This window comes from Petaurus breviceps, unplaced genomic scaffold (assembly GCF_028583685.1).
Source record: "Petaurus breviceps papuanus isolate PSGF00001 unplaced genomic scaffold, PetGlider_PUasm1.0 103, whole genome shotgun sequence".
Classification (NCBI taxonomy): Eukaryota; Metazoa; Chordata; class Mammalia; order Diprotodontia; family Petauridae; genus Petaurus; species Petaurus breviceps.
In genome coordinates, this window is record NW_027185588.1 from 6,201,160 (window position 1) to 6,212,824 (window position 11,665).

An 11,665-nucleotide genomic window follows, 5' to 3' on the forward strand; every position below is an offset into this window, starting at 1 on the left:
TGTGCTGGGTGCGCAGCAAACAGGCCGAACGGGATTCGGCCTGTTTGCTGCGGGGGTGAATTGGGGGCGGGGGGGGGGGGGGGGCGCTTGGAGCTAAGATGGGTTCATTCTTTTATTCCCTTCCGACCTGGTCTGGTCCCATTCACACCCCAAGGGATTTAGGGGAAAGGGGAAGGGGCTGGCAGGGGGCAGGGGAACAGTCAAAGCTATGGGGCTGGGGGTGACGTCTTAGATGGGCCAGCTGGCACTGAGGTGCCAGAGTGCCAGCAGCCACCATAAATACCAAGCCTTTTCTCCCACCCCCAGTGCTGTGCCTCTAATCTGACTTGTCACCATCATCATCCTGGTGGGCATCCCCATCATGCCCATTCTTATCCTCCTTAGAGAGGTGGGCCTGAGAGCCCAGGGCAGAAAGGGAGAGGAGGCCAGTGCCCGCGCTGACAGCTGGCAGAGACGGAGGCTGCAGGCCCACAGGCAGAGGAGTCAAGGGCAAGGCCAGGGCCTGGAGCTGGGACAGCTGGTGAGCCTGGAGCTGCTGCTGCAGGAAAGGAAGGAAGGAGATAAGGACAGCAGGAAAACAGGAAAAAATCAAAATCCCTGCAAAGCACCACCTGGAGATCTGTCATAAGAGGTAGTGGGGGGGGGGGGTGGCAATAAGGAGCTGGATAGGAGACAGGCTGCTGTGGAGGGATGGGTGCTAATCTTGACTGCCAGACTTTGGGGCAGTGCCCTCTCTATCCTGGCTCTCAGTTTCTCAAATGAGGGCACTGAATCTGAGTCTCTTAAGGTCCCTTCTCTGCAACATTTCAAGATTAGTCTAAGGACCCTCCCAGCCCTGGTAGTCTGTGCCCTGTGCCAGAAGGTTCTTATGACTCAGTCTATGGACACCTACGAAACATCAGCTTCTGGAAAGATGGGATGGTGGGCAATTCCTTCACTGTTAAACATGCCAACCCTGCTCTATCAACAGGAGCCAGTCTAGATTCTTCAGGAAGCCACAACGTGTCCCCACTTATCATGCCTTCCCTTCCCTGCAGCCAGCAGGACACCTATCTGCTCTAAGCCAGTTCCTTATGCCTGGAGTGACCTGCTCTCATTTCTAGCCACTAAATCGTCCCCCTCCTACCAGGCCCCCCCAGATACCCCCTTCCTAAACCCCTCTCCCCAAGAAGAGATCATTTTCCTCTGGCTCCATTGGCGTGCACTCATGCGCCATCTCTGGGGGGTAAAATTCTGGGTCTGTTTTAGCCCCTCTGCTAGACTGGAAGAGAGCAAATCACAGATCCCCTTCCAGCACCATCTAGGCAGACACACTGGAATCTTTTTGCCTACTTTCTTCCCTTTTCCAAAATACTGAGTATGTGGGCCTCAACACCCACTGAATGAATGAATCAAAGGAGTGAGGTCAGTGTGATTTGCTACAAGATAGGCAGGGCACAAGGTCCCAGCTCTAACTTCTGGTCTGCTAACAGTAACGCATCTTTCTCAGGACAGCTCTGCAAGGGGGAGAAAGACTTGGCCTTAGCAGCTTCCTTTACAGACGAGCAACAGAGGCCTCGTGCAAGGCTCCAGAGGCAGCAGCAGAGTTGGGGACTCAACTCAGGGCTCTGGTCCCAAAGCTGGAATCTTTGGAAGCTGAAATACTTCCCCAGTTTTAGTCTATAGTTTCAAAACTTGAGGTCCAGAGAGGGTAAGTGGTTTGTACACATTCATTCAGAGATCTCTGAGGCAGCCTTGGGCTTTCTGGGGGTCAGGGGAAAACGTCTTCATAGCACTTTAAGGTTAACAAAGTGATTTTACACCTACTATCTCAATTAACCCAAACAGCCCCCCAAAGGAGCTATGACTATTATCCCCACTTTTGCAGATGAGGAAGCTTCAGCCCAGAGAAGCTGGACTCGGTTCTTCCAGCCTCCAAGCCCAGTGCTCAATCCCATCTACCATTTTTCTACCCAAAAGCTGCTTCATGTGTCACAGGACAAAAGAATGACTCTTGTTGCTAGCGTGTCAGGCCCAGAAGGGCCCCTACAGACCATGGGGATCAATCCCCAAGTTTTATAAACAGGGAAACTAAGACACAGACAGAAGCAGGGAGCTTGGTCACACCAGGGCGCAGCTGAGACTCAAAGCCCGCTTCTCCCCAGGCCCACCTCAAAGATCTGGTGGCTCCAGATCGAAGGCAGGGTGGAATTTTCTAGAACCAGCTCCCCAACTCTTCTTTTGTGTGTACTCATTGAGGGGAAGAGGTAGCACTATGGAAACAAGTTGAGAAGAGGTGCCCTGCCCCCAAGTTCATGCTTGCCGAGACACATACCCGGATGATGGAGTTCAGCTCTGGAGCAGTTACCTGCTTGGCTCGCTCAATGGCCCCCAAGACCTGCTGTTGGTGCTAGGGAGAGAAAGAAGGGGGGTAGGATAGAGAAAGAGGTGTTAACTTGCTCCCATCAGCCCCAATGCCCAGTCATGGGAGAGCTTGGCCCACAGGATGTCAGAATTCCAGAGAGAGGAGCCCAAGAGGTCACCAGCCAGCTCCCAGGGCAGGAAGGCTTCTCTAAAGCCCCCCACCCTCCCCGAACCTGCATCTCCCTTAAGCACTTCTTTGGACAGCACTGGGCCTCTTCCTCCCCACCCCCCACTGATTCCCTCTTGTTCCAGAGCTCCTGTTTTGATGGTTGGTGCCTTCAAGTTTACTAAATGCTTTCCTCATAACCTTGTCAGGGTGGCATTGCTCCTATTATAGAAATGAGAAAATGCAGGCTCAGAATGAGCACGTGACTTGCCCAAGGTCACACAGCTAGTAAGAGCTAGGATTCTAATCCAAGTTCAAAGTTCTTTCATCTCATGCCTACTCTAAGTACTGGGGAGGGGGGTGGTAATCTCAGGCCCCACAGCTGGCAAGGTGCCCAGCAGAAATATAAGAGAACCAGAAGGACCCAAGGGTGGAGCCACTGTTGAGGGACCAGCTTGGGATTCCCATGATGGCCTTTTAAGGAAATGATACTTTTTAGAACACAGAGTCCCTAATTATCATGCCCCATACTGCAGTGGTTTTACAAAGTGCAAAGAAAAAAAAAACTCCCTAGCATCCACTGTTTCTCAGTCGTTAGCTGGCATTTCTATACAGCCCTTCCTAACACCCCTGTGAGGCCAGGACTTGCCTCCCATTTTACAGATGAGAAGATGGAGATTGAATGGAAGGCAGAACTTGGTTCAGGGTGACAAGGCTGCAACTGTGAGAGGCAAAATCTGAACCCACACCTGGAGTCCCCATGCCAGGAAGCAATCTCTTTCAAATACAAAGTGACTCCAGTGCCTTGAACGGCGGTCGGTCGGCACAGAGAAGACATAAAAGCCTTAATGTTTGTTGATTGGTTCCCTCAGCAGAAGATCACAAATTATCCACTGCTGGTGGGGCTGAGAAAACAAAGCTCTCACTGACCCAAAAGCCAGAACCGTGGGCGGTTCCCTGAGCCATTCCGCTTGCAAGATCAACTGCTCCCTCTCCCAAATGTCTCTTTGTCACCTACATTCTGGGTGGGTCAGATTCCCAGATGTCTGGGGAAGGTCCTTGCCAGCAGCCTTGAAGGCTAATCCCACTAAGGAGGGAGAGGGGGAGACACCTATAACCAGAATAATGCTCATGGGCCTTCAGCTGAGCTTCCTCCTCTGATGGACAGTCCAGATACCATTCAGAGGAGCAGCCAGGCCTGGACCTGCCTTCTATTTCCCTAGTAAGACTAGCAGGACCTCCCATTTCCATTGTGCTTAAGAACTACAAAACATGTCCTGGGAGGAAGGCAATTATTTACCCCCATTTTATAGATGAGGAAGTGACTGGCACAGAGTCCCACAGCTAGTAATGAAAACTTAAAAACCCAACAGTTCTTCCTATAAATGAGCTTTCGTCACAGCAACCCTGCAAGGCAGGGAATGCCAACACTACCATCTTCATTTAAGAGGGGACACTGAGGTGCAGTTTAGCCAAGATCACCTTGTGGTACATATGTAACTCTTAGGGTCGGGTCTGCAGGGCCTCTGACAGCTCTCATTTGACCTTCACAACAATCCTTGGAGGGAAGTGCTGTTCTTATCCCTGCTTTAGAGGAGGACACTGAGGCAGACAGAGGTGAAAGTACCCTGCCCAGGGTTACACAGCTTGGGACTGCCTGAAGTAGGACCTGAATGCAGCCCTTTGTGACTTAGGTCTGACATTCCATCCCACTGGGATACATAGCTAGTGAACATTCCCAAAGACAGGAAACAAAAATGCAAAAGAAGCAGGATGAGAGGCACTCCCCCCAGAGTCTGAGAGGTAGAGGCAAAGGCTTCCGAATGCTGGCACTCAGATTCTCTCACCTGCATTTCCCAATTCCATTCTGGGTTCAGCCTTGAACTGTGCTGGCACAGTGCTCCACACTGGCCCAGGCTTCTGGGACCCTCTGCAGGGGTCACCAGCCCCAGAAGTGGACTGGCGGGGAAGGAATGACTTTCCCTACAGCTTTCCCTTGGGGAGGATCAGGATGCTGGGATATGCAATTTGGCTGCCCCCTGCTGGCCCAACTCCAGGAATCCTGGGGAACTGGGGCTCCCCTTACCTCTTGTGAAAGGTAGGGCAAGACTTGAGCACAAATTCCATTGAGCCTCTTGACGATTTCAGCCTGAAAGACAGAAGGTCTTTGATGAAGGGGAGAGAAGAATCTGGCCTTGGAGGAAGTCAAGGCAAGGGAGGAGTTCAGTCTAAGATTGGAGGGGGGGGGGGTCAGAAAAAGGGGTTTCAAGTCTGGGAAAAACAAAACCAACCAGGATTCAGGCTTTTCTTAAAGATGGGGCAAGGGACAGTGACCACGAAATGACTGCATCTCAAAAGCAAATCTGAGGTCACTGTGCGCCCCTCTCCAGCCTTCCTGACAGCTCCAGGAACACCCTGCTCCCCAGATGGGCCTTTCCAGACCTGGAGCTGCTCCTTCTGCTGCTCTCAGGGCCCACAGAGACCCCAGACTTTTCCCTTTGCCCCATGAGGCTCTTCAGGTACTTGAAAACCAGTGACCATGCACCCTGACTTTGCTTCTTCCTGGAGAGCACCCAGAAAAAGGGTATGGAGCCCCGCCCCCTGGGGAGGGGTATGTAACCTAGAGAAAAGGGGGCTTAAGGAGGGACCTGACAGCTAATTGTGTTCCAGTACTCAAGATGTTCTCCCATAGGAGGATTAGCTCTGCTCTGGTTGGCCTCAGATAGCAGAGCTGGGAGCAACGTGTGGAAGATGCCAGGCTGGGCTTCCTCACAAGACGTGCTCAGACATAGAACGGGCTCTCCTGGCAGGAGGAAGCTTTCCCTGATCTGGAGGTCTTTATGCAAGCCATGAACACTTGCTGGGTGTGTGGGAGAGGGATTCCTTTCCATTATGGGCTGGACTACAGCTGAGGTGCCTTCCAACTTAGAAATGTTGTTCTTCTGGGTCTCAAGGATGGGGGTTTATGGACTCTTAAGAGTTCAGGGGAATGATAGATACAGATTCTCTAAGGAATACATCCTCTGTCCACCTGATACCACAAACAACCTTGGCCCGAAGACCATTAGTGATCCATAAAACCTCATCACTCCACGTCCTGCAAAGCTGACTAAGTCTGATCCCTCTGCCCCAGAAAGGTCCTTCAAATAGCTGACAGCAGTTACAAAGGAAGTTCAGTCCCGCCTTAGGCATATCCCTGCTGGAGAGGAGGGGAATGTCTTCTTCAAACTAACCCCATCAAGCCTGGCTCAGAGGGGCCCAAGGAACGGCTCATTCCAAGACCCTTCACTACAGTAAGGAGTGAGGTCCTCAGAGCATTTACTAAGTAATCATTGTGTGCAGGGCACTGCCCTGTGCTAAGAGCTAGGGAGACAAGAAAAGACTTCAGCACAATCCCTGCCCAGACCACTTGCAAATAATTACTTCTCTACAAGATATAGATGAAGTGTAAACAGAAGGCAATTTCAGAAAGGAGGTGCTGGGGCATGGCTCAGACCAGTGCAGGTAAGAGAGCCTTTGGGAAATACCCTTTTGGGGGGCAGGAATAGAATTCAGATATTCATTTAATAAAGGAGAGATTTTCCCAAAGGCCCTTCCCTCTTCCAAGTTCTTTCTGTGGTATAGGGGGTGGCCTTGACAACCAAATGTCATCTCTGGAAGGTAAGGACATAGGGACACGGAAGCATTCTGACATTGGCAATCCATTTACATCCATTCTCTCATTTGGTCCTTACAACCACCCACCCTGTGACACAGGGGCCATCACTATGCCCACTGCATCAATGAGTAAACTGAGGCTGAGAGGTAGAGTGAATTGTCCTATGGTCAGGCAGCTCTTAGAAGCAGAGTCAGAGGCGAGATTCAAACCTAGATCTTTCCGGATGGGCCCAAGTTACAAGCTGATGCCTTGTTATGTTTGCTCACCATGTTGGTAATATATAGCAACTCTCCAAGGCCATCTAGGAAGCCAGAGAGCAAAGACCCACACCGAGGACATCAGAAATCCCTGAAGCAACAGAATAAAGCCAGGGCAAGAGAACTTTGCTGCCTGAAATGGACAAGGAGGCCAACCAATGAGCCCACTCACCCAGGAGGTGCAAGGCCACAGAAAAAGACTACCCACCAAAACTACCTGGGTGCTTAGAGATCATTTGTCCAGCCAGACGAGGGCTGGTCCTTAGACAAATGGTTAGTGAAGTCTGTTTGGGAGCTAAGACTCAAAACACAAGGCTCCTGACCTCAAGTCTAGGATTCCCTGAAGTCTAATTTCCTTAACAGACCTTTTTCCTCATCTGTAAACAAGGCAGGAGAAGAGTCACATTTACAACAACTGGGAATTTAGAACATGGAATATCGGGGCTAGGAGGGGGGAGAAACGGAAGTAAACAGATTGCCCAATTCTTTTATTGGGGGGTGGAGAAACATAGGAAATAAAAAAAAGAAACCACAGAAAACAATGCTCAAGGGGGAGGGGGAGCAGGAAATGGATCATATACTACTATTAGAGCTAGGAGGGACCTTGGCAGCAGCCTTTTAGTATAGGCTCATTTTATCATTGGAGAAACAGGCCTGAGGAGAGAAAGGGCCTCTAAAGCCCCAGGACTGGGGACTAGTCTGGCCCAAGGAAGCCTCCAAGCAACAGCAGTTAAGAGAGAAAAAGGGGGAAGGAATCTAAGCCTAATGGACTAACCCCAACGGCTGGGCACCCCTTTTTACTGGCCCATGTCAGAAGGAGGGAACACCCCCACCCCTACTGCCAGGTGTGTTCAGACAAGGAGTGCTTTGTAGGAGAGTCTGGTTCTGAGGCCACTTGGCCACTGTCCCTGGAGAGACGCCCCTCATCTCCCTCCCCCCTTCCTATTGAGAAAAACCTCTCTAGGGGTGGCCAGAGAACAAACCCCAGGGGGCCCCAGGAACAGGGTGGAGGCGGTAACTAGAGTAGGGCTGGGGTGGCTGCCAAGGTGAGTGAGTGGTTCCTACCTGGAGGGAGGCAGGTGGGAGGGGAGAGAAAGGAGGGAGGAAAGGACTGATGGAGGGGGGTTGCAAACCAGATCTTACCTGTTTGTGCATTTCAATGTTGAGGCCATAGGACATCTCATAATACTGTAACAGAGATGAAGAAAGAAGCAGGCAACAGTTCAGGGCTGGCCCTCACCCAGCCCCATGAGTTCTGTCCAACAATCACAGACCAAGAGAACCCCAAGGGACCTGGGTACCAAGCTGGTCCAATCCTTGCTTCTCAGAGAGAGGGGCCTAGTGAGACTAGAGGTCACACACAACTAGCTAGAAACAGACCTGGGCAAGGGATGTTGAGTATCAGAGAGAAGATGAGATTTGCCCAAGGTAACACAGTGAGACAGATGGACATACCTGGGACATGAATCCCAGTCTCCTACATACAAGCTAGGGCTCTTTCCCCCTACACAGGGCATTCCTAACCAGCTATCTGGCACCAAGGGGTTAAGCAACTGGCAAGGGCAGGGGGGTGGAGGGAGAGTGTGCACAGAAAGCCAGGCCTGAATTATTCATATCCAAGTGCCGGTGAGCTCACCCCACCCCATCTCCGTGGTAGGCGGGCAGACAGCCCAGCCTCCCAGGCAGCAGGGCTCCTCGGGGTGAGCTGGCAGGCCTGCTCCAAAGCCGGGCCCAGCCTGCCACGCCGTGGTTTGGCACTTGGGCCCAGGGTCCTACCCTGCTGCGCCAAGCCAGCCGGCTTGCCTGGGACAGAGGCCAGGGAGTGAAGGCCTGGGGTTTGGCTGCAGCCATTTACTTCAACTCCTTTATCAGTAACTTCTGAAAACTTCTCAGCTACCCCCTCACCAAAGCTGATCCTAAGCCCCCATGCCTTTCTGGGGAAAGAGGCAGGAGGCTCCCCAGGTAGGCCCTGAATCCCCAAAAGTTGCCTTTGTTGTGCTGGGCCCAGGCCTCTGAAATCCTCCCCTGGAAGCTCTGACTGAAAATCAGAAACATATGTTCCCACCACTGCCACAGCCACGAGTGTGGGCCTCGAATGTCACCCTGGTCCTGACCTCACCTGAAGGGGGGCCAGGGGAATGACACTAGCTCTGCAGGGGGTCAGGGGAGCCTGGGACATACCATGACGTAATGACGCTGCATCTCTGACTTCTCACTGGCCAGCTTGTCACACTCCAGTTTCAAGCTTTGGAAAGAGAAAAACAGGAGGAAGCCTGGCGGTGGGCACCATTTACAAAGCACTCCTGATCTACAATGGTTTGCAAAGCAGGCCTCCCATTTATAAAGTGTCTTGCTGGTTTACAAAGCACTTCATGGAATCTGAGGAAACTTAAAAGTGAATTCAGAAATGGGGGGGGGGTAATCGAATGAAGGAGAAAAAGGAGGAAGGAGAAACTCCCCCCACAAGCCAGTGGAGCCCGAGCCAAGGATCTTATCGGATCTTCAGCAGGGGAACAACAGCAGGCCAAACCTCTGAAGGTTTTCCTGGCATCAGAGATGGGTTCCTGAGCTCAAAAGCACCTGATGCTCAAGTAGGTGGGAGGGAAGCAGCAGCCCCTCCTACAGGGACACCTCCCCCTGCCCCAAGGGACCCTCACTCCCCAGCCCAGGCCCTCCCATTTCTTTATTTAGAAATCAAAAAAGCCTCATTTCCATGTTATCCGGTGCAACAAACAAGGCTGGCGGTCTCCGGGGGCCCCTCCCAGGCTCTAGAGGGCCATAATTCCTGGCCTGGGGGGGGCGGGGAATGGAGTGGAGGGAGGGAGGGAGAAAAGGAGAGGAGGGAGAGCAGGCAGTGGGCCACTGCTGCTGGGAAAACCACATCTCACGCCCTCCCCCAATATTTTTTAACAGAAGGAAGGAAAGAGATTCTATTACCCTTCTGGAAAATAACAACCCCTCACCAATTTCCTGGTAAACAAAGGGGGAGTGGGGAGTCTTCTATAGGTTAATCTATTTAAATTCAATAAGCCAGGTGATTCTAGAAGCCAGCAGGGAGACATCTTCAGATCTGGCCCGACCCAATTTGGCATAAACTGGGGGTGGGGGGAAGGGGAGGTATGATTAATCATAATAATTTCACTTCTCTAATGCTTTAAGGTCTCCAAAATGCCTTTCTCAACCCAAAAAGGAGGGAGCATAAAGATTATTATACCATCTCTGTCTAAAAGATAGGGAAAATAAGGCCTAGAGAGGGTGGGAGTTGGTCCAAGGATACAGACCTTGAACTCCTGGCCTACTGGAAAAGGGAAGCTGACTTCACACCCTACCCCAGTCCTACTCTTTATCTCAGGGAGTCATCCCACTTCCTACCTAGGACATCCCAAAGCCTGTCTCCACCTTCCCTTCCCTACAAACAAGGCCTCTATGTCCCTAGGTGCATGGGCAAGCTGCTGGAGAAAAGATGAGGCAGAAGACAAGGCCAGGCCTGGGAGAAGAAAGGGAGTGGAGGTCCCACTGGCACTGAAGAACAGAAGCCAAGGCATGGGCCTGGGCCTGGAGAGGTAGTGTGATAGGGGTGGCAGAAGGGAGGAAAATAACAGGCCAGCTCAGGGGGCATTCACTCCCACCAGCCCTGGTTTGGAAGGTTTGGGTCAGACAGGAGAGCCATCCCCAGGCAGCTCACTCTAAGAATAGCAACATTTCATATTTATATAATGCTCTACACAATGGAAGGGACCTTACAAGGGAAGTGCTGGGAAGAGGGAGACAGAAGTCCTAGACTCAAATTCCTACTTTGCTACTCTCATATGACTGTAGGCAAGTCATTTAACTCAAGGCTTCATATCTGTAAAAATGAGGATGGGGTCAGATGAGGTGCCTTCTAAAGTCTTTGCTGGTTCTCAATCTATTAAATAAGGCAAGTGAGGGCCAGGGAGGAAGGAGCAATTCATCAAGGTCATAAAGGGAGATACTGTTAGAGCTAAGTAAAAAATCTGGGTTCCCTGTGAATCCATTCAAATCGTAGAATCTGGAAGGCTTCTGGTGGTCACCTAATCTGCACCCCCTGAAATGGGGAGACCCAAGCTCAGAGCCAGGACTTGGCCAAGGTCACACAGACACAGACACCGTGCTAGCCTCCTCTTTCAGATCCTAGCTCAGGGCTCTGCTTAGGTAGGCAGGAGGAGGAGAGTAGGGTCCCTGGGTATTCCGGGCTCCGAGAGCCCGCTCACCTGTGGTACTGTGCTTGTAGAAGCTGAAACTCATCCTTGATGCGGTCACAGGAATCTGAGGTTGTGAACTTTAGCTGCTGGGGCAGGTGTGAGGAGCCCTTGGAGAGGGACAGGGAAGGTTAGGGCAGACACCTCCCCCTCCAACCCGGCCAGCCCCGGCCTGAATCCCTTTGGCCATTTGGGGGAGGGGGAGGCTAGAATCAAGATTCCGAGATAAGACTTGAGGAATTTTTTCATTCCTGGCAGGACCCCTCTCCCTCGGCCCAAGTAAAGGATGGGATTGGCTGGGGGCAGAGGGGGGGGCCGGTATATGACACTCCCCCCACCTTCCATTTTGCTTTCAGGCCGCTGGAAGGGGGGGGGGGCACGGCAGCTTCGGGCTAGGCCCAGACCCCTCCAGCCTGCAGTCGGGCAGCCCGCCGAGGCCCTCCCTGCTCCCACCAGCACCATCATCCCCATCACCTCCTCCTCCTCCAGGCACTTCCTGGGCCCAGCCTGCCCAGCTCTGCCCCGACAGGGCCGATGTTTACATACTCGGATAAGCTCCCGCCCCCCCCCCATTTCCTGCCCCCCCCACAAGGCCATGCACATTGGGGGGGGGGGGGTACCGCTGCAGGGCCACCTAGCCACGACCACCCCACCATTGTTTTAAGATGAAAAAATCCAGCCTTTTCCCGATCACATACCTTCCCTCCCCCCCCCCATCCCTCTGCCCCCCCACTTCCTCGCGGGTCCCTAAAGGGGAGGCTGGAAGGGGTCGGGGGAATCGTCACGAGGGGATTCGCGACACTGTAATCAGGGGCAGGGTGAAGAGGGTGGGGGCGCATTTTAAAGGGGGGGCGCTGCAGGAGTGCAGGCGGGGAAGCAGCGGGGCCCCGAGGGGGCGGCCCCACCCCAGCCCCCCCGCCGCGCCGCCCCCCGCCGCTCCCCCCCGCCCCCTTACCGAGTGCCTGCTTTGTGGAAACATCATGTCACTCGTGGGGGGTGGGGAGGGGGGGGGCGGTTGGAG

At 52.8% G+C, this 11,665-nt stretch overlaps 1 protein-coding gene across 4 annotated transcripts; it reads right to left on the reverse strand.

Moving 5' to 3' along the window:
* Positions 1 to 315: 315 nt before the first annotated feature.
* Positions 316 to 11,648, reverse strand: TLE5 (TLE family member 5, transcriptional modulator). 4 transcript variants are annotated; one of them, XM_069104079.1, is made up of 7 exons: positions 11,600 to 11,648; positions 10,657 to 10,754; positions 8,606 to 8,669; positions 7,568 to 7,612; positions 4,596 to 4,658; positions 2,315 to 2,389; positions 316 to 535 (listed from the first exon to the last, which is right to left on the reverse strand). In XM_069104079.1, exons 1-7 carry the CDS (start codon positions 11,624 to 11,626, stop codon positions 317 to 319), a joined length of 591 nt encoding a protein of 196 aa, XP_068960180.1. In that variant the 5' UTR covers positions 11,627 to 11,648; the 3' UTR covers position 316. The 4 variants fall into 4 exon arrangements, with proteins under 4 accessions (XP_068960180.1, XP_068960097.1, XP_068960061.1 ...); XM_069103996.1 differs by having other exon boundaries at positions 316 to 538; XM_069103960.1 differs by lacking the exon at positions 11,600 to 11,648 and adding an exon at positions 11,119 to 11,232.
* Positions 11,649 to 11,665: the final 17 nt, after the last annotated feature.